Raw genomic sequence first — 22,537 nt, forward strand, 5'->3', positions numbered from 1 at the left:
ACCTTGTCAACGTCTAACTTTTTAATGTATGGATCTGGTTTCTACTTGGAAAGGAGGTTGAACTTGGAAATCAGGTTATCTTTACATTTAGCTGACATTGTAGCGGCTGATAAAGCGGTCATGTTACCTACATCTTCCCAATCAGATGTAGACATTTATTCCGTTAATGTTAAGTGTGATTTCAAGAGTGTCTTGTCTACATGATCCAGTCCAGTGCGGAGCAGTCTAATTCTCTCAGAGATCAGGGCTAAGCTAGCTCTGAACAAAATTCGTTTGGCATTGGAAGATGTTATGTCGACACTGGAGCACAAGTACAGCACAATAATGGATGTTACTACAGTGGCCAATGCTGGCGACGCATGTTGAACTTGTTTATTATCTTAATTATTCACGATGTACTTACATAAAAATCCGCAGACTACCTGCTGGTTCTCCTTTCTGTTTCGAAGAACAAATGTGACCAGCTTAAAAGTCGCTACGAATCTTAACAACGTTCATTGAAGCTCTGTGGATGTGTAGGCCTTGACTTTAACATCTATTTATGTGACCAGTCACAAGCTAATCCTTTAGCTATTTCAATGCTAAATTACTAGTTGCCTCTGTGGATGTGTAGGTTTTGACTTTAACATAGCCATTTCCGTGACCAGTCACAAGCTAATCCCTCAGCTATTTGCACAAGCTAATCCCTTAGCTATTTCAATGCTAAATTACTAGTTGCCTCTGTGGATGTGTAGGTTTTGACTTTAACATAGCCTTTTCCGTGACCAGTCACAAGCTAATCCCTCAGCTATTTGATATGTAAACCCCTTTGTCAAGGCCCCTCACTTCTCCCAACCAGCTTAAAAGTCGCTACGAATCTTAACATCGTTCATTGAAGCTCTGTCGTCCCGACAGTTCTGTACCTTTCACCAGAAGACGGCCGCTTGCGTTGTGGCCGAAACGTCGTGAAAATTTCATTGTTATTTTATTATTTTATTCTCATTCTACGTGACTTTACCGAAAGAACCAAAGAAAATGAATCCTTGCAGTCACGAAAGCTTTAAATCGAAATGTGACCTAAGGTCTTCGCTCATTTACCAGCTTCACATTCCTTATTGCCGTACAAATACTGGAGGAAGGGCCTTTGCTATTGATGCCCCCAGGGTCTGGAATGCTATCGCCAATAAACTGCAACTTGGATCACTACCTGTGAGATCTTCACTCAAAACTGCTCTAAAGGAGTTGTACACCCCTAGCTGCCACTGCTATTCAGTGGCCTGAAATCAAATGTATCGTTCCGGATGACTGCTGCAAAGTATGATCTTGAGTTTTGATTATAGTGTGCTGATCTTAAAGGTGCATTGGAAAATGTTGATATTCCTACTGATACTCCTGCTGTTATGGAGTGACTCATGCAGCCAGCTATGGCTGCAAAGTTTGGTAGTGCATACTATGTATATCGTTTATTGTAAATGATCACTGTTACATTGTTTTTATAACTTTATTTTAGTCATTTCGACAACGTTTTGGTTTAGCCATATTTGTTTGTTGTAGTACGGAGTTGGTCTGATAACTTTAATCTAAATTGTCTTATGGTTGTTATTGTTTGACTTGCATCCCACTGGGATTTTTGCACACAGCATTGACATACGGCGCTTTTTCTGGAAGACTTTGTTTTCTTGTTCATATTTTTGTTTGTTGCGGTTGCACCCGATTAAAGAGCCGAATAGCTCACAGGGCTATACCAAATAAATTAAACTGAACTGAAACTGTTTCCCACCGTACGTAGCCAACCGTGCTAATCGGAGGGAGCTCGCAATAGCCTTTGACCATGTCCGGCCTAAGCTCACGATTCGTAATTATTATCAATATCCGCAACTGGCATATCTTATCTGATCCACGCGTTCCACTTCCCGTCTCTCAGCGTAATGCCAACCAGGGGCGGAGCCACAGGGGGGGGGGGCTGGGGGGGGCTTAGCCCCCCCTGAAATTTTGGGAAAGTCGGTAATCGGGATAACCGGATATCCGGCTGCTGCAAAATGGTGCAGGCTGCCACCTCGTGTGCTGCCCTGCAGGCTGCCACCTCGTGTGCTGCCCTGCAGGCTGCCACCTCGTGTGCTGCCCTGCAGGCTGTCACCTTGTGCTGCCCTGCAGGCTGTCACCTTGGGCTGCCCTGCAGGCTACCACCTCGTGCTGCCCTGCAGGCTGCCACCTTGTGCGCTGCCCTGCAGGCTGCTACCTTGTGCTGCCCTGCAGGCTGCCACCTTGTGCTGCCACCTTGTGCTGCCCTGCAGGCTGCCACCTTGTGCTGCCACCTTGTGCTGCCCTGCAGGCTGCCACCTTGTGCTGCCACCTTGTGCTGCCCTGCAGGCTGCCACCTTGTGCTGCCACCTTGTGCTGCCCTGCAGGCTGCCACCTTGTGCTGCCACCTTGTGCTGCCCTGCAGGCTGCCACCTTGTGCTGCCCTGCAGGCTGCCCTGCAGGCTGCCCTGCAGGCTGCCACCTCGTGCTGCCCTGCAGGCTGCCACCTTGTGCTGCCACCTTGTGCTGCCCTGCAGGCTGCCACCTCGTGCTGCCCTGCAGGCTGCCACCTCGTGCTGCCCTGCAGGCTGCCACCTTGTGCTGCCCTGTAGGCTGCTTGAGCGGCAGCCTTTCGAACTTATCGAACGTATCAACCACATCAGCGGCTCCGACCTATTAATAAACTCCGCGTTCAAATCCAATAAAATTTGTTTTATACATTTGTGGGGCCCATTGGTAAACATAAACACTGGATATCTCAGAATATTGAAGTCAGCCCCCCCAAAGTCAAAATCCTTGCTCCGCCGCTGATGCAAACCGTGCACCTTTCCATGCCGGTAAAGGCGCAGCGTTCGGACGTAGTTAGAATCGTTGGACCAACGTTTCATGTTTATTGAAATGCTTTCCACACGATGTGTGATGAGGGGGGGGGGTGTTTGAGAAATGTGACGTCACATCAAAATGCGCAACTTTAAATAAATATGGACAACACGTTCTACTTAATTAAATAGACTTTTCAATGTTTTCTCCTGCAACATCAGAGTGCAGCGCCACATTAAATACGCACTACAATGACAATAGTTTAAAGAGATTTGAAGAATTATTTTTGGGGGGGGGGGGGCAGAGTTTTGTGACGTCATATTTGAGGGGGGTCTGACTTTTTGTGACGCCGTGTGCGATGGGGGGGGGGGGGTCAAAAATTGTGCAAAATCGCGTGACGTCATTTATGGACGGCCCCTTTCCTTGCCAATGTCCATGTTTCATCCACGTGTCATCCACGTGTCACAGCGGACACGCAGTGGTGATGTAGGCGTCGGAGTTGTAAATTTGAAGTGTATTCAATTATTGTTTATGATTCTGCGTACAGTGCAGTATTATCATTGTTGCAAATGATTAGCAGCGACACAACAACACAGCCATGCGGACTATGTATGTTTACACTGTTGAACTTCTTTCGCACCGTACATAGCCAACCGTGCTCATCGAGGTGGTCGTGTTAATTGTTGCGCATCGACCGTGAAGATTCCAAAATTCACACGGCGTAACTCGGTTAAATTGTCACTACACAAAACACATTTTGTCTACTCGACCGCTGTACAAAATTAACTATAGGTTCGTCTTCACATGCCTCAGAATCGCCCATGGACTCACGCAACACTCAACTCGCATCTCGCCCGACATCACTCTGCGAGTGGTAACATGGCCCATCAGACCCCCCCCCCTCAAATATGACGTCACAAAGCTCTGCCACCCCCCCCCCCAAAAAAAACACATGCTTCAAATCGCTTTAAGCTATTGTCATTGTAGTGCGTATTTAATGTGGCGCTGCACTCTGATGTTGTAGGAGAAAACATTTATTAAAAAGTCTACTTCATTCAGTATAACGTGTTGTCTATATTTATTTAAAGTTGCGCATTTTTATGTGACGTCACACTTCTCAAACCCCCCCCCCTCGTCACATGTCGTCACAAATGTCTGACCCGCCCCCCCCCCTCTAGGTGCGTGACGTCATTTATGGGCGGCCCCTAATTACTGTGGGTGTACTAGCCGTAAAATACTCACGGTAGATGTTAAATATTCCGTGATGTCTTTTAGGCAAAGCCAATTGTGCTAACGTTATGATCAAACATTATCCGGTGTTTAAAAATTAACCTGCACACGATGGCCTACTAATTTAGAATATTATAGGATATTCACTGTCCACTGTCACATGAACGGCGTGCATTCGTACGGCGAATACATCCGCAATACAAACCAGAGCGACCTTGCCGGATTCAAACATTGCAACAGGCGGCGAACACACTATCTCGAGGCCACGTCCCCACTCCAAATATGCAAGCCTTGCTTTTTTCAGCCTTCTAAATGTGTACACATTTAGAGACGCTTACGTGAATTATAACTCAAAAGGCAGTATAATATGGTGATGGCGGAATGCCACCTGCTGTTCTCACCAACCTTTCCCTTTTTTCCCGCAGATTAAATGAGAACAAACAGCTGTTGATATACTTGTGACCTGTTTATTGAAAACCTGCATACAGTGGTCATTTCTGAACAAGTTACATACAAAAGAGTGTTGTCCTAGCCCGACGGATTTCCAACTCAAGTCTGAACAGCACAGCTGGCTCACGGCTTCACATTGTTCCTACGCGACTTGAGACCCAACGAGTTCCACACAATGCAGGCCCTTTGCCCTGCGCCGGGGCCACCGTGCCGTGTGACGGCATCGTACACCACCACCCTATCTCCACCCCACCACCAATCCATGCCAAACACCCATCCATATAAACTCCACACTACCCAGAAAAAATAGCACTTCAGCTTTGCAGGATTGCTCCCTTAGGGTACCACCCCAAGTGTGACCAAATTTACGTTTTTTCCATGCAATTCACATTGGACCTAACGACTGCATCCTGCAGTCAAGCAACCCAGCACACAGGTTATTTTCAATGCACAATGTGGAGCTTAAAATCAAATAATTCCATGAAAATACACATGCGCAACCACCATCAAGTCAGTCCTCGGCATATCGATGAACCAGTCCAGGACAGCTTGGGGGGGGGGGCGGGCAGGTGGAGGGGGGGGGCGGGCAGGTGGAGGGGGGCAGCACTTCAGAGCAAAGAATAAACCAAAAGCGTTTGGTTGTCGAAAACGGCCTGTAATATTGCTTCGGCACTGCCTACCAGCATCAGGGTCTGTGTCGAATCATGTACAAGGTGACACCATGCACCGGAAATGTTTTTAACATTTTTTTTATATTATAAAATGGAAAAGTAAGCGAAAAAGGTAAAAAAGCACCTGCCTTAAAAAGATTTCAGAGTAATAAAAATGCGACAATGTGACTGTTCAGATTCAAACAACACAAACTACGCTTCGTATCGATTATCATTTTCTTTTGCATACTTCTACTCTGAGATTAATCAGCTATTCGTTCAGAATCAATTAACACTTATTACATTTGAAAAGTGAGGCTTCCCATCAAAACTATGCTCCGTTATTAAAACCACTATCTTCATTACATTATTCTAAACTCAGATCCTTGACTGCTCACCACTTTCTAGTACAATGTGTTGAATCTTTTTTATAGCGGTCATTATGGGCAAATAAAGAAAAATACTAACAATTAAGCATTTAACTATAAACTCAGTACTGTCATTGAATATTAGAAAATCATAGCTAAACCACGACCTTAAACAACACAAACCATCATTTTGCTGTTTGGAACAAAACACATGTTATGGCCAAAATTACAGGCACCTCCCTTTACCAATCTCAAACTTGTGCAGAATTTAAAAAAACCCATCAGAGCTGTGCCCAACATCTAACAGCAATGGACGGTGTGAAAGCTAAATGTAAATCAGCGATGTTCTACAGTAAGGAAAGGGTGTTGGAAAAGGTTGTGGGTAACGAACGGGATGCGTAACACAAGCCCTCGCCGTGAAACAGTCTTCTCAAGGCAGAAACACCTCTTCCCTTCGTGAATACACCAAGGCTGCAAAAGTACCAACGCTACGTTAAGTTTCCGCACGACGCCTAAAAAACATAACATTTTCCCAAAGAAATAACATTACACAAATTAAAGATCCGCTAGGTGAAAAATACAATGCCCGCAGGCGACGGCCACGGTCGAACTCTGCATTTGATTTTGCACGCGATCTCGTCCATGTCACGAGAAACCACTCGGGCTGTGAGCCCCCCCCGCCCCACTGAGCCAATTAAACACCCACTTTCATTCGCGCATCCTGCCGGCCCAGGCTTTCCAAGAGTTCCCCCCCCCCATCACACATGCCCAACGGGCGCATGTCACGTGAATTGCATGGAAAAAAAGTTTAATTTCACCAACTTCTGGTTGGACACACTTTTCTCAAACCTCAGTGGGAAGCCCGGGATGGTTGGGCATATAAATCAAGAGTGGAGTTTAGTTAGTTTACCCGCTGCGATGCGAGACCACTCATTGGTCCATCATGCTCAGGATCATCTCGGGTGTGATGTCGTTTTTGGGCCCCTCGTCTGCCGCCGTCTCAACAGCCAACACCACCACATGCTCTTTCTCGCCCCCCTCCTCCTCTTCTTCTTCTTCCTGTTCTTCCTCCTCACCCCCCTCCTCGCCCTCTGCCGCCTCCTCCTCTTCCTCCTCCTCCTCCTCGTCGTCATCAGGCCCATCGGGGCCGCCCACCGTCACCGGGATGATCTCAATGATGCCGCAGGCCACACTGTCTATAGTGGAGTCCAAGTCTGTGGGCTCCGTCTTTGGCTCCGTCTTGATCTCTGCTGAAACAAATATACACTTCAAACGGTGCAAAAAATAGACTGGTCCCCATAGGAAATCATTCTGTGAGCCATTACAAAATCAGAATCTTTATTTATACTGGATAAATTCGATCAACCTTGAAGCTCTTTTTCAACCAGGACTAGGGTGTAGTCAGCACAACACTGCAATTTTCAATTATTCTTTACTACGTGCCAAAAATGCCTGCAAGATGCAGTGTTATATTTGTTCAATTGGCCAAAATGCATAGACTTTTACACAGAATATAAGCACCACTGGATTGACACAGGTTAGTGGACACGAAACACATTGTGCGACTACAATGAGGGCAAGGGGCAAACCTGAGAGATATGCCCACAAGCACTTTCATCAAGGCAGTGCATCATGCCTGTGGAGGTCACCATCTCAGAGGAGGAGATTCAACTTGTGGTTGATCAGTGCCCGCTAGCCCTCGCCACAGGCCATCGATCGCTCCGAGAGCCCCGCTCACTCACTCACCTGAGCCAGCCACCTTCTTGGCGGGGCGGCCTGGCTTGGCCTTGGGAGGGCGGCCACGGCGCCGCTTCATGGGGGGAGGCTCTGGCTCCTCCACTTCCTCATCCGCTACTTCCACACTCTCCTCATTCAGCTCCTCCTCTTCCTCATCCTCGTCCGTGGGCATTTCATCCGACTCTGATTTACAAGTGGCGAGAGGAACGTCAAGAGTAAAGCGCAGCACTAACATCCGCTGGGAAGAGGCATTAAGGTGAATATATAAACTTAGAGGTATAATACGCAGGGGCACACAAATCCCAGGGCATTAATAATCCGCCTGACCCCATTACGTGGCAGTGCGAGGCATCTAACCGCTCGACGAGCCGTGCTTGCGAGACTGCATCTTGCGCTTGCGCCCCCGGCGGCGTCCGCGCCGAGCCTTGCCGTTCTGCTCGCCACTTTCCAGCTCGCCATCGCACATGTCAAAGTGCTTCATCATCGTGCTCTGCGCAAACGCAAGCCATGGGGTCAGGTTAGTCGGCATCATTCACCACGCCAAGTAACCAACAGCAACCTCAGGTATACAAGACATATACACACACACAGGAGACTGAGACAATGCAGCTTCAAAGAGGGCCAATCTGCAACAGCGAGGCTGACCCAGCTGTGGCAGCGCACACGTTCCATTTGCCCACTCACCCTGCGAGTAAAGTTGCGGTGGCATTTGCTGCACTCATAAGTGGTGGGCACAAAGCTGGGGTCGTGGTAGCGTTTGAAGTGGAAGTCGAGGAGCTGCTTCTGGCGGAAGGTCTTGTCGCAGAGCGTACACTCGAATGGCTTCTCCCCGGTGTGCACGCGTTTGTGCATGATCATGTGTCGCTCCTAGTCGTCAGACGCAAGCACCAGCAGACACCACACAGACCGCACCAGCACGCACACGTGGTATAAGGTTAGAATGCCTTCGCTAGGCTGAGAGGTGGGCAACGGTTGGCAACCTGTGCTCTAGAAGAGCCGAATTCGGCTTTTAAGGACTGTTTTGTAACGTTATTTATTAAGGACTGTCATATTTCCAAGCATTACGGCTATTTCTTTTAGCAAATGCCCCCAAAAATGTCTCCTCTTATTATTTTGGTTGCCGACCACTTGACTAGGGGCTAATAATGCCCCTGCTGTGACACCGCCGCAAGCGTGAGCTGCGTGCCGAAACAGAGTAACGGCGATGTGTGGGATGGGGGGGGGGGAGGTTGGGGTGTGGTGTGGTGGCATTCACCTGCTTGCAGGCGTACTCGCACTGATCACACTTGAAGCGCTTCTCGTTGCGGTGCGTGCGCTGGTGCTGCATGAGGGCGTAGCGCTCGTGGAAGATGGCGCGACAGTAACGGCACCTCAGCTCGCGTTCAAGCACTGCGTGCTGCTTGCGGAGGTGAACACCTAAAGGGATGGCGAGGGTTTTGAATGGGAGCCCAGGGTTGGGACAGGAATAAGTTATTGTCATCACAACAATTTAATCAACAGAATGACAGGCATGGCCGCGGTGATAACACCCGTGGCCTCACACCAAGGTTCGATTCCCAACTCGGGTGCTTTTCTCTGTGGAGTTCATATGTTCTCCCCCTGTTTCGCATGGCTTTCTTCTGGGTTACAATGTTACTGGTATTGACGAAAGCATCCCAATACTGAAAAATTATCTGCAAATTACTTAGCTAACCGATTAGCACAGTTAGCTACGTACGAAGTTCAACATACATACGCATCGCATATCTACATTACACATATTAACATCGCCCATACTGCGAAACAAAAACACTTGGCATGGCCATCCTGAAAAAGTCTTGAGACTCAGTGAGGCTTTCCTGGGTAAACAAGAGTAATGATAAAATGTAATAACAAAAGGGAACAGCAGAAATAACCACCAAACACGATTGTCACAGCAGGAGGCATTACGACCCCTCGTTTCAGCGTACTGCATCGCTCAGCATGCTCCTACGTTTTTTAATGGGGGGGGAGAGGCACCCACACTGAGCTGGTAAAAAAAAAAACTTTAACATTTATTTACCCAGAAAAGCCTCAATGGTTCTTGCAATTGGGATATTTGTTCAAATTCATTCGTGAGTATTTCCCATGTGGGAGGAAACTGGATTTCCTGGAGAAAGTTGAAGCATAAGAGGGGGTGACCACAACATCGCCATCTCCACAACATCTCGCTGCCAAAGCCTACAACAACTGCCAGTCTCCCATTCACCTATGTACCAAGCTCAACCCACCTTATGACCTGGCAAGTGGGGGCACTTCGGATGATTTGGCGATAGCCATAGGCAGCGTGTGGTGCGTGACTGCGGTGCGGTAGTTTCTAACCGAGGTCACTCTTGCGCGCAATGACGGCGTCACAGTGCGGGCAGTGGTACTTGGGTACGTTGTCCGTGTGCTTCTGCAGTACGTGCATCTTCATGGTGCCGCTCTGAGTGAAGCGCGCGTGGCACACGTGGCACTCGTAGGGCTTCTCGCCTGCACGCACGAACGCATGACCAACCGTTGCACTGTTAATTCAGTAAGGCCTTCCTCCTCGACAACATTCACGTCTGCTTCTTAAATTATTTTTGTGAACCCCAACCGGGTCAAATGCACATAAAGTAATCCCAATTTGATTATAAACCTCACCAGGATATTATTCAATGAAAAAGTGCACGTTCAAGGGTTTAAAAATCTACAGCACAGATATAACATTACATATCCCTGAAATACAAGTACCCGCTCAAGAGCAGAATATGTACATGTCCTTAACCGTTTTCAATTCACTTAGGACACAGTGAATAATATAGTTAATAAGATTATATTACAAAGTTTATGTAAATAGAATAATTTCTCATACTTCTAATTGGATAACCTGTAAAAATAAACTGTGATAGAAACAATCGGAAGTAACTGCACCCACATTTTCCGAGGAAAGCATTGATATTATTGTGGAAGGCAGTCACATTAGAGTTGGCAGCTGCCACGTCTCCCCAGGAGGGTGGGCGTGAGCGCCCGTACCGGAATGAGTCCTCATGTGGCGCTTGAGCTTGTAGGTGTCCCTGCTGGCGTAGCTACACAGACCGCACTGGAATGGACGCTCCCCTGTGTGCGACCGGATGTGGCGCTTCAATTTGCTCACCTGCGGCAACAAGGGAGGGCAGGCAGTACAGCAGTCTAGCCATTACGGGGTCATGCAAAGATACATAATTTCATGATACAGTAAACATTTGTTGATTCGACACATATGGGGCTCTAGCCTTGCTAAATGATCCAATATTCCAAATTATGTACAAATGGTACTCCCCAGTGCCTCCTGCCCCCAAAAAATATCGAATTTTTTTTCCAAACTCTTCACACACCATACGCATTGACACACACCCTGCATCAATTCTATCCATTTCTGAGAGGGTTGGCTTGCACATAAACAAGGTAAAGTCCAAAGCAACAGGTCTGCACTCACACTCACAACGCGCGCCACTACTAGACCGAGTCATTGTTTTGGTTGTGGAGTGCGGCATCGCTCCACGTGTATGCCAAAATTGGACCATTCAGTATGGCAATTCGACTAATACTGTAAATATGCCGAAGCGCACCCATGCAGATTTATCCTCAATTACGAATGATCAAATACCGAAATAACGAGGTTTTACTGTACATCGAAAAGATTATTATGCTCAAAACACATGCATACGATCGTGCATATCAGAATCGATTATATTTAATTCATATGGCCCTGGGGTAAGCAACCAAAAGAACAAGAAAAGCATTTTTTTTCAAATTTGGTAAAATAAAATATTTCAAGAGCCGCAATGCATGTGAATGAGATGGTCCTTAATAAATAACATTACGAAGCAGTCCTTAAAAATCCGCATGCAGCTCCAGAGCCGTAGGTATGTTCTTGAATCGAATCGGGATCGTGAATCATGACAATGGATCGAATTGAAATGGGAATGCATAATCAGAATAGAATGGAGCTATTCTGGAGGGTCACTCATGTGTCTTAGTCTAGAAATTAAATAAATTAACTTTTGCCCAGATACATTATACTTAGGGCACTGTCCCCGGTTAAGGGGACACATGCAGCGGGCTCTACCTCCACGCTGGCGTAGTCACACATGGAGCACTTGAAGGGCTTCTCGTGGGTGTGCCGGTAGCGGCGGTGGCGCACCAGCTCCCCGCTCGTCACAAACGCCATGTCGCACTCCATGCACTTGTGCGGCTTTGTGCCTGCAGTCGACCAGCGCACACACGCAGACATTGCACCGGGGAGCGGCAACATCTCATCAACGCTCGTGCGCTCACATGGTCACACCGGTGTGTGGGCGGATGGCCCAGCGTGGCCGTGACCGTGCGCGAGTGCGTGCCTGTGCTCGCACGTACCGGTGTGCGTGTTGACATGGTTGCGCAGCAGCGTGACAGTGCGGAAGGCGCGGTCGCACAGGTGGCAGCAGTGTGGCCGCTCGTCCGTGTGGCTCTTCATGTGCCGATCCAGGTTGGAGCGGCGTGGGCATGTGTAGCTACACAGCTCGCATTGGAAGGTCTTTTTGGCTCCTGGACACACAGTGATGACAACATGTGTTGCCGAGTCCGCATCTATCGATACATCCCTCTCCAAGCGGGTTTCATCTGCTCAGTGACGATTCAATTCAACATTTGAACTTTTTTTGGTTTTACTTAAAATTCTTTGAATCGTTTATCTGTTTTGATCTCATGTAGAGTTTTGTTTAGTATGTTCAGTAAGTCAATCTAATATCATTTACTTCAATGACAAATAACCTATTCTTACAGACAATATTCAAAGCAGATATCGATAATATCAAAATAGCCTTTTGAGCTATGAATTTTTGCATATCAGCAGAAATGTTTTATTCCCAGTCCATCAGAGGCTATTTATACCCTGCGTCATACTGTCTGCTGGCCAGTTGGATGCGAGGCATAATCCATCCATGCAGAAGTCGGGTGTAAGCGTTGCAAACCTTTCTTCTTAATGCGCGTGGGCTTGGGTGGCTTGGGTGCGATAGCCTTCTCCACGCCGACGTCCTGGCTGCTCACCAGCCGCCCTTCCTCCTGCTCCTCAAAGTCGTACACCGAGATGTCGGCGTCGGCCGCCTCTTGCTGAAAACAGAAATGTGCACGCCAACACACATACGCACACATGCTTACATTAATACAGGAGCAGTTACACGTACAAATTCACACGCCGACATGTGCCTTCGGTGCCCGCCAAACCCACGAGGTTCAGATGCAAAGGGTAAACTAAATTGATATGTAACAATTCAATAACATGTACAGCAACCTTGGGTCAATCCACTGCTAGACGAGGGGTTACCCATGCAGGTTGTAGGGGTTATTTGATCATTCTTCGTCATGCTGGTCAATGCAGGTGTTTTTTAGGCAAGGACGTACAGTACAATGGCGTTTGCTGCACTGCCCTCTGCTGTCCACAAAAGTCCCGATTCAATAAAATTGGAAACCGTTGACCAGGACCATATCCAGTTGAATTCTTTGCATTTACGAACATATTTCAGACCCGACAGATATTACCTGGCTTCAGCTTACATAAATGGCAAGGGGCTGTGCTTAGTCATGTTCAAACAACCTGGGCAGGTGCTGCTAATTCTTTCACAAAATCAACCACTAGCCATTACATATTTATACAGGCAGTGTGAACGAGGTACATCAAACAACTCCTGGTGCCATCGAATGAATAACCAACATCAGTTATGTATTGTCAGTTGGATTTCAAATTCCACACGAAACACAGATGAAATCAGTTTAAATTAAAGAGGCTGTTAGTGACACGTCCTTGCGCAGGCCATGAAAGAGATGTCTGCTTGCGTGCAGGGTTCCCTGCCTTGTATCGCAGCTTGTTCTTGCGCCCTTTCCGCACAGGCTTCTTTACGGGAAGCTGGTAGTCTGGGTCCTTCTCCTTGCTGCGTTCCTCAGGGTCGGGGGCAGTGATGAGCAATCCAATGCCGTCCCCGTCAACACTCCCGTCCTGCGAGCCCATCGGGGCCCGCTCCACCTCCAGCTCCCCGTTGGGACCCACTTTCACCACTTGCACCCCCTCCGGCAGCGGCAGCGTGTGGCTATGCAGACACGATCGAAGAAGTGTTAAAACGCACATTTTCTCCCAATCAGACGTTGCTTTTCAATGTCATGTTATGAGACGAAGACATTTCCATAAGGAACTCTGGTAGCAGCAGTGCACACCATATTGTCAGAGTATTGCCGTGGGAGATGAGATAAGTCAACCAGTTTTGAAAATGCTTTACCAAATCTATTCACGTTATTGGCACACCTTGTAAAAGTGTTCTTCTCACGTCAATCTTCAGAACTGAGTTAAGCTGAAGTTTTACATTATGAATGTTTGACCAGTCATTGGTAAATCGGGCTAAGACTAATTCACTGCACTTGAGAACCCACTCTGGCTTGGTTTCCCAAATTCTAACTCAACCTCAGCAGTGCTGACTCAGTTGTAGGACATTGCATGAACCACCAGAAAACTCACGGTAAATGGCTAAGACGATGAATTTCACGATAAGAGTTAGAATGTATAATTTAAATGCACCCTTGATGTCGCAATGGAAAATGCTGGCGTGAGCAGAGGCATGCACTCACCTGATGCCTCCCTCACCACCAGACTCGACCCCCTCCTGCACCGGCACGATCTGAGCGATGATTCCCTCGTTTATCCCTTCCTCCCCTGTCCGCACACACGAGCCACACAAACCACACAAACTCATTCACGCGACGTGACTAAGTAACGTTAAAATGCAGAACGTTAACAACATTAAATGCCAACTTGGTATCTCAGCGACGCAAGAAAAGGCCATGACCTGTGCGGCACACACCCGTCGGCACCACCTCTGCCATGAGCCCGTCTGCGGTGAGCGCCTCCCCGTCGGTGACAGTCACTGTGCCGTCCTCGCCGATGCGCACCACCTCGGTGAGCATGCCTCTCTCCACGGGTACCACCTCAGTCACCAGGCCCTGTTGGTCCACGGGGACCATCTCCGTGAGCAGGCCCTGGTTCTCCATGGGCACCACCTGTGTCACGATGCCTGAAGCCTGCGGCGCGTCCCCACCTCCACATGCACAAAGTACATGTTGAGTATTATCAAGACAGGTGCGCATGCTTTTAACGCTCATTACGGTGAGGTCTGCAAGCACATTTCTCTACTGCACGTTTAACGACTTGCTTGTCTAGGCCATCTGAAATTCACGATACGATTTCATTAAGTGAATTGTTGTGTGTGGGGACAGTCGAGGTACAAAGCCGCATTGATCCATTGACTAATATAAATTCTTAAGTTCATTATACATTAATTGAATCGTGCAATTGCCAAAATGTAAAACGATTAGAATTCCTGAATTCAAACATCTCCGAATCGCAACAACGCATGGAATCTCTGGAAGGGAAGTGGGCGAATCATAATGCCTCCAGTGCGCAATGCGGTCCCGAGCTGCAGACTTTGACGCTCACCTGCCTGCACCTGCACGAGCGTGATCTCTCCAATTGAGGTTCCTCCTCCTTCCCCCGTCTCTTCCAAGCTCACTGGGTGCAGTGTGATGATGTGCGTGTCCTCGGAGATGGAGGCGCTCGCCCCACCACCCACGTGTTGCGAGGCCACGGCCTGCAGGGCCCGCAGCGCCGCCGAAGTCACGTCCGTCACGCTGGCCGCGCTAGTGCTCACATCCAGGGGACTCGCCACGCTTATGGTTGTCACGACCGCGACGTCCTCTGGTCCGGATACACTCACAACAGTAGCACCGCCAGCCACTCCGCCCGCTTCCAATGATTCAATCAAGTCATTGCCCGAGCTGGTCGTCGCTGCCACTTCAGTATCGGCGTTACTGGTGTTGCTGCCGTCAGCCAGGTTTGTCATCTCTGTGCCCACGATGACAGCGATGACATCAGTGGTGTCGGCCGTTTCCGCTTTCAGCTCATTAACGTCAACGGACTCCACAACAGCGCCGACTTCAGCTGGGTTGGTTTCATCACCGGTGTCTCTTTCTGCGAACCCCTGTTCATTTGTAGCGGCGTCGGTATCTGCTGTAGTGCCCACGTAGGCTGTGAAACCTCCCTCGGCGGAGATCACCTGTACAGAATCGTTCCCTTTGGGCTGGGCTGCGCTGCTGGCAATAGAATCATCTGCAACTGCAGTGGCAAAATTGGTTTCTGAAACATTCGTCACTTCACCGATGCCAGATGTGGCAGTATCCATGGTCTCCACGCTCAGGACCCTCAGCGATCCGGCATTGGCAAAGGCATCATCACTCTCTTTTGCCTCCGTCCCTTCCGTGACTTCCACAACGTCCATCACCGCAGCGGTGTCCATGAAATCAATCACCTCGGCACCATCTGTAGCAGCATGGTCAGGCAGCGTCTCATCCTTCATTTCCACATCTTCGACGGTCACGTCAGCCACTGTTACGTCAGCAACGCTGTCGACAGAGGTGGCTTCCACCGGAGCCGTGACGTCGGCGGCCATGTTGACAATCTGGTCGGAGGCACCGTCGATCATCACGTGCACCATCATGTCGGGGGCCATGTGAGACATCTCGATAGAGATCACCTCGGCGCTGTCCATAATCGTGGCATTGGCGTTTGTGTGAGCGGGCTCGGAAACTACAGTGCCACCTGCTGATTCAGTGCCATCTTTTACTGCAAGAGCCACTTCTGAAACCAGAGGCACTTGGTCCAGGCCACCATCCTTTAAAATGAAATGCATGTATCGGTTAGGAGGGAATTTCACATTTACTCAGCAGGAAGTATCAAACAGTAAAAAGAATATACAGAAATATTACACATGCACTAAATTTACACACAAAGCTTGGTCAACTTAACTAACAACTCTTCTGTATGAGCTGCCAAAAATCCTCATCTCCAAATGATCAAGAATGCAACCACTTAACTTTTCACTCATACCTGGAAACAAAACTATATTCCCCCTCCTCATACCCTTCCACTCGCTCCATATACAATAACACATCAACTACATGATAGGCCTCATTGTTCAATATCCTTATGTAATACTAAATAATCTTAAGCATTAGTGTGCGGAATATTAATACATAAATAAGCAAACAATATACAGTAAAACCTTGGATTGCAATCATAATTCGTTCCAGAAACGTGTTTGTAATCCAAAGCACTTGTATCAGTTGTGATCACGTGACGCTCGGCAGTACAAAGTGTATACGTACTACTAAATTAATATTTATTTAACATTTTTGCTCGTCTTGCAAAACACTCGCAGACCAAGTTACTCGCAATCCAAGGTTTTACTGTATCACTTATGTCTGTCCCTATCCTCATGGACTCTCTCCCGGCTGCTTTTCCCTGCATATTATTTGATTTGTTTCTCATGTGCAACAAAGGGGTCCTGTCAATATGTCACTCTCTTTATGCTTCCTCTCTGGAACTTGCTCCCCATGGTCGTCTGTATTGTGAAGACCATTATGTTGTTCTGCGAGGTCTAAACTTGAGACTTACATTCATGGCTGAGTCCCCTTCTATTTGAAGGCTCTATTTGCACCTTTACCAAATTGTCTCCTCTCTCTCTCTGCCACGATGGCCTTCGACTATCTGAGACCTCCGAAATCTTGCAAGAATAATTAAAATGAGGCCTTCCTTTTTGTACGGAATCTTGAGATATTATTCGTCAATCTAAATGATACTGCAGTACATTCAGTGGGGTGACGTAACAGTCACAAAATAAAACTAATGCAAAAATCGGCCCAGCGAGCTGGCGGCTTCCCTACATACCTCAGACTCCTCAGGCTTCTTGGGTATGCTTGAAGTGGGGTCATCATCCACGAGTCTCGTGCCCTGGGTAAGCGGTCCCCCTTCCTTCAGCCGAGTGAAGCCATCCAGCTCCTCCTCGCCAGAGGGTGTGGCCTCCACCACCTCCTCGCTCGCCATCGGCCACGGCTCCTATTGGCCCACCCCCCCCAGATTCTAAAGCATAGGGACAGGGACCCTGTGTTAGCAAAGTCATACAAAATCACAATGCGCAGACATAAAAACATCACGTCTATTGACAATGTTAGGATAGGTTTTTTCCCCTTTTTTCTGGCAAAAAAAACTTTTACAATTAATCATGTATGCATCAACCACAATACTTGTGGTCAGAATGCAATAAAAAACACTCAGAGTATTCTCACCACAAGTATTGTGGATAATGCAGACATGATTCCTTGTAAAATGTTGTTTTTTTGTTGCCAGAAAAAATGGGAAAAAACCTATTCTCATATTTTGGTACTGGCAAAGGAGGTCCCATGATATTGACAATGTAATTTGTTTTCTTTCCCAATTTGCGGATGCCTTATGGGTAAAAAAATTCACTGATGCAAGTACAATAATCTTATTTCTGGCACAAAATGATTACGTTTGTTTTCTGTCAGCTACACTTCATATTTAAAACCGCAGGGAAAGTAAATGGTGCCCACTGTGATACGGAAAACCAGGGGCGGGAGGGGGGAGTCTCTTCCTCCCACGCTACCATCTTGTCAGTGTAGTGTGGGTTTACAATAATGTAGATAATGAAGTGAATATTTATCACCATCATGTAACAATCAGTAATTTTACAGGGGACGTGTGTATCTTCCCACAGTGGGCATATGGGGCAGCCCTCGGGCATTAGTGTTGCCTCCATATGGGGCAGACCATAAACTGTGGGTGAATGCATGTAACACCATAAGTATTCAGTTTTTTCTTTAAACCTGTTTTCACCAATTATGGAGCTGCGTCACTATGGGTAACCCCACAAGGTATAGGCTCTACGTGGTCCTATCATGGAGCTAACTCTGGGCCCTGGTTGTACCCTTTAAAGTGCAATCACGTGTCGACCCAAAGACACAAAAAGTGTTGAGTTGGTAGACTGTACACTGTTTCACTTGATTTCATGGAATCAAATCCACACTTGTCTATTCTACTTTTAAATCTAAATGTTTTTATTTATTTTACAAGAACCATTGAATACAGGATTTAAAAAATAAAACGTTTACATTAGCAGTGGAGTTAGGTTTGCATAGGTAGTTCAAAACGTTTAATTAAAACTATAAAATTCTCGTCAAACCACTGCGCGAAGAAAGCCTCTACACGCCGTGTTAGTCATTTGGGTATGTTGACCATATTTCAACCTACGCTGGCTAGCGTAGGTTGAAACAGGCGAAGCCCAGGCCGAGACTCACAACTCGGCTCATTGGGGTTCATCGTGCGGTGCACTGCGGAACTGCAACACCGCCAATTTAAACATAAATCCGAGTTTCTCCACACAACCCGTACTAAACTGACAAGTGTCTGTGTATGAGGGCTGAAATAAATGGTATACTGAGCCCCCCCCCCAAATCCAAGCATGATCTGCCATTGGTGCCATCACGAGACCTTAAACAAACCCAGCTACTGCTCCTGTATGGGGGCTTATGCGAACTGTGGGTTGGCATGACGATCCTCAGCAATGCGTATTCTTGAGCATCATGCGCAAAGCAGTATTTATTGTAACATGTGCGAGGGGGGGGCGTGTGGCGGTTGTCTCCGAGTGGGCATATGGTGCAGCCCTAGGGTTCAGGTGTTGTATCGCTCAAGAGGGCAGCCCAGGGGGGGGCTCTGCCATTGTCTCCACATGGGATATTTTAAGGACCCAAAGGGCTGCCTTGTTATAGGCGGCTGCACTCTGAATTGCACTGCCATGGGGCAGATAGTGGCTGGCCCTCTGGGGCAGCTCACGGATGCCAGGTGTTGTCTATATGATGTTGTCATAAACCCACGTAATGCCCTCCCCACCAGTCGTGCTGTAGTTCCCTACGGTCACCAATCCTTCCGCAGGCCCAGGTGTTGTATCCCTATAGCACCAAGCCCCCAGCGGCCCCCGATGTTGCGTCCCGATTTACCCATGGGTCGCCAAAGGCCACTGCGTGATCCACCACCATCACTCCTGGGCCCTGCTCATTAAACTCGGTAATCGAGCCCAAGTCGCTGGGGCGCGAATTAAACCGCGTAGTTTACAATCGCGGTGCATCAGCGTCGGCTGCGAGTGAGGGTTTTTTTATATCCAAACAAAAGGGGCGACATGTTAAATTATACAAGTCTCAAAAAATGTCACCAACTCAATTCACTCATTTAACCCCGATGCTGACAAATACCCTCCAAAGCCTCCTCCGCCGTCGACATGGCGCCCGAGAAACATCCGCCCGCCCCACACCCCACCGAGCTTCATTGCAACGGTGCAAAAAAAAACTCTTCCAAAATGTCTCAACATTAACAAAAAAATGTCTTTAAAAGACGGCCCAACCGACGTTCACCGCAGGAGGTTGCAACCGCGCTACCCTGGTGGTGGATGCGGGACTCGGTGGGGGGGCAGTCGGGGCCGGGCCTCGCCTCCTTCCCGCCGCCGCCGCCGCTGCTGTTGTTGTTTGTCAGGGGACCAGGGGGCCTCGGCCTCCATTTTGATTTTTTTGCGCTTAAGAGACGCAGCGAGACGCGGGGAAGACAATCGGCGAGGAGGAGACGGCCGCGGCGGCTCGGCGTCCCGTCGCCCCCCACACCATCATCATCATCGTCGCCGCCTCAGCCCTCGGCCGCGTCAACACACGCAACAACGCGCCCGCCTCGCCACACATAACTCTGCCCCTGTGCGGCAAGAAGGGACAATAACAGCTTGCCCGTAGCGGAGAGCAGAAATATATTTAAATACGTAGCCGAGGTGAACGGGCGGGCGGGCGGGCCCGCCGCCGAGCCCTCGCCGCGGACAGCGGGACACCTAGAGGCGGCCGCACGCTCGTGCAAGCCGCGCCGCGCCTCGCCTCGCCGCCATGCGACCAGCCCCCCCTGCTGTCGGCCACACTCACCTCGGCTCCTCCTCGCCGCCGCCGCCGGTGGGCGCTCAACTCCCCTTCGCCGCCGGCACGCTCGCGACGGCCGGAGCGGCAGCGGGCGGAAAGAGGCGATTTGTTGAAGCGCGGCTCGAGTTTGCGCGGCCGCCGAAGTGGCGGTGAAGATGGAGGAAGAAGACGAAGGGGGAGGGGGGGCGGCGAGTGCGGCAAGCGGCAATGGGCGACAGGGGAAAAAGGCGCTCTCGCGAAATGGCGGCCGCGCGGCAGCAGTGCGCATGCGCGTGGCCGCCGCGCACTCGGGACGGGTTACGAGCGCGCGAGCGCCGCGCGGCCGAGGGCGGGAAAAACACAAAGAGGTGGCGCGCGCGGGCTTAGGTCGCGCGCGCGCGCGCTCTCACGCTCGCTCAAGAGGGGAGGGGGTTTCCTCACCGCCTCGCGGGTAGCGCGCGCGCGGGCGCGCGACTGCGAGTGCTCCCCCGCCCCTCGTTCTCACGACGGCGGTGGATTTTGGACGAGGGCGCCGCGCGTTCGCTCTCGCGCACGGAGTTTGCCTCGCGCGCACGCCGGATCACGTGGTCGATCTCTTAGCGATTAAAAAAAATCCCCCCCCCCACACCCCCACCTCTCTCTCTCACACTCACAGCCTCGCCCATCAGATGCAAGGGGAAGTGTGTGGGGGGGGGGGGTGGTGGTTAATTAGGGGGGTTAAGTGTGATGGGGGGAATTGGTAAGAGAGAGGATTGGGATGGCAAGTGGGGGGTGGGGGGGTTGGTATGAGTGGGGGGGGTTGGGATGGAAAGTGGGGGGGGGTGTTGTGAGTGGGGGGGTTGGGATGGAAAGTGGGGGGGTATAAGTGGGGGGGGGTTGTGAGTGGGGGGAGTTGGGATGGAAAGTGGGGGAGTATAAGTGGGGGGGGGGTTGTGAGTGGGGGGGTTGGGATGGAAAGTGGGGGGAGGTGTTGTGAGTGGGGGGTTGGGATGGAAAGTGGGGGGTATAAATGGGGGGGGTGTTGTGATGGAAAGTGGGGGGGGAGGTGTTGTGAGTAGGGGGTTGGGATGGAAAGTGGGGGGTATATATGGGGGGGGGTTGGGATGGAAAGTGCAGGGTGTAAATGGGGGGGGGGTTGTGAGTGGGGGGGTTGGGATTGAAAGTGGGGGGGGGTATAAATGGGGGGGTTATGAGTGGGGGGATTCGGATGGAAAGTGGGGGGTACAAATGGGGGGGGGGGTTGTGAATGGGGGGGTTGTGAGTGGGGGGGTTGGGATGGAAAGTGGGGGGGTGTTGTGAGTGGGGGGGTTGGGATGGAAGGCGGGGGGGGGTATAAGTGGGGGGTGGGGGTTGTGAGTGGGGGGGTTGGGATGGAAAGTGGGGGGTGTTGTGAGTGGGGGGGTTGGGATGGAAAGTGGGGGGGGGGGGTACAAATGGGGGGGGGGGGTTGTGAGTGGGGGGATTCGGATGGAAAGTGGGGGGGTGTAAATGGGGGGGGGGTTGTGAGTGGGGGGGTTGGGATGGAAAGTGGGGGGGGTACAAAATGGGGGGGGGGGTGTTGTGAGTGGGGGGGTTGCGATGAAAAGTGGGAGGGTACAAAATGGGCGGGGGGTGTTGTCAGTGAGGGGGTTGGGATGGAAAGTGGGGGGGTGTTGTGGTTGGAAGGGTTGGGATGGAAAGTGGGGGGTATAAATGGGGGGGGGTTGTGAGTGGGGGGTTGGGATGGAAAGTGGGGGCTATAAATGGGGGGGGGGGGTGTTGTGAGTGGGGGGCTTGTGAGTGGGTGAGTTGGGATTGAAAGTGGGGGGGGTATAAATGGGGGGGGGGGGTTGTGAGTGGGGGGATTCGGATGGAAAGTGGGGGATACAAATGGGGGGTTGTGATTGGGGGGGTTGGGATGGAAAGTGGGGTATAAATGGGGGGGGTTGTGAGTGGGGGTGTTGGGATGGAAAGTGGGGGGGTATAAATGGGGGGGGGTTGTGAGTGGGGGAGTTGGGATGGAAAGTGGGGGGTAAAAATGGGGGGGGTTGTGAGTGGGGGGGTTGGGATGGAAAGTGGGGGGTATAAATGAGGGGGGGGTGTGGTGAATGGGGGGGTTGGGATGGAAAGTGGAGGGGGTATAAATGGGAGGGGGTTGTGAGTGGGGGGGTTGGGATGGAAAGTGGGGGGTATAAATGGGGGGGGGGGCTTGTGAGAGTGGGGGTTGTGAGTGGGGGGGTTGTGAGTTGGGGTGTTGGGATGGAAAGTGGGGGGGTGTTGTGAGTGGGGGGAATGGGATGAAAAGTGGGGGGTATAAATGGGGGGGGGTTATGAGTGGGGGGGTTGGGATGGAAAGTGGGGGCTATAAATGGGGGGGGGGGGTGTTGTGAGTGGGGAGGGTTGTGAGTGGGGGGGTTTGGATGGAAAGTGGGGGGTATAAATGAGGGGGGGGTGTGGTAAGTGGGGGGGTTGGGATGG

General features: G+C 50.0%; 1 protein-coding gene across 5 annotated transcripts; it reads right to left on the reverse strand.

Moving 5' to 3' along the window:
- Nucleotides 1-4,497: 4,497 nt before the first annotated feature.
- LOC116956017 (uncharacterized) lies at nucleotides 4,498-20,661 on the reverse strand. Of its 5 annotated transcripts, none has more exons than XM_032977409.2 (16): nucleotides 20,522-20,661; nucleotides 17,025-17,216; nucleotides 14,739-15,969; nucleotides 14,092-14,340; nucleotides 13,874-13,958; nucleotides 13,107-13,341; nucleotides 12,229-12,367; nucleotides 11,633-11,803; nucleotides 11,346-11,479; nucleotides 10,271-10,391; nucleotides 9,596-9,745; nucleotides 8,511-8,671; nucleotides 7,940-8,122; nucleotides 7,613-7,745; nucleotides 7,265-7,438; nucleotides 4,498-6,768 (listed from the first exon to the last, which is right to left on the reverse strand). In XM_032977409.2, the coding sequence occupies exons 2-16, from the start codon at nucleotides 17,178-17,180 to the stop codon at nucleotides 6,449-6,451; spliced, it is 3,642 nt and encodes a 1,213-aa protein (XP_032833300.1). In that variant the 5' UTR covers nucleotides 17,181-17,216; nucleotides 20,522-20,661; the 3' UTR covers nucleotides 4,498-6,448. The 5 variants fall into 5 exon arrangements, with proteins under 5 accessions (XP_032833300.1, XP_032833299.1, XP_032833303.1 ...); XM_032977408.2 differs by lacking the exon at nucleotides 20,522-20,661 and adding an exon at nucleotides 20,108-20,433; XM_032977412.2 differs by lacking the exon at nucleotides 20,522-20,661 and adding an exon at nucleotides 20,108-20,432 and having other exon boundaries at nucleotides 14,107-14,340.
- Nucleotides 20,662-22,537: the final 1,876 nt, after the last annotated feature.

The sequence above is a fragment of the Petromyzon marinus genome, chromosome 63 (assembly GCF_048934315.1).
Source record: "Petromyzon marinus isolate PM22_M1 ecotype Great Lakes invasive population chromosome 63, UKy_Petmar_22M1.pri1.0, whole genome shotgun sequence".
Lineage (NCBI taxonomy): Eukaryota > Metazoa > Chordata > Hyperoartia > Petromyzontiformes > Petromyzontidae > Petromyzon > Petromyzon marinus.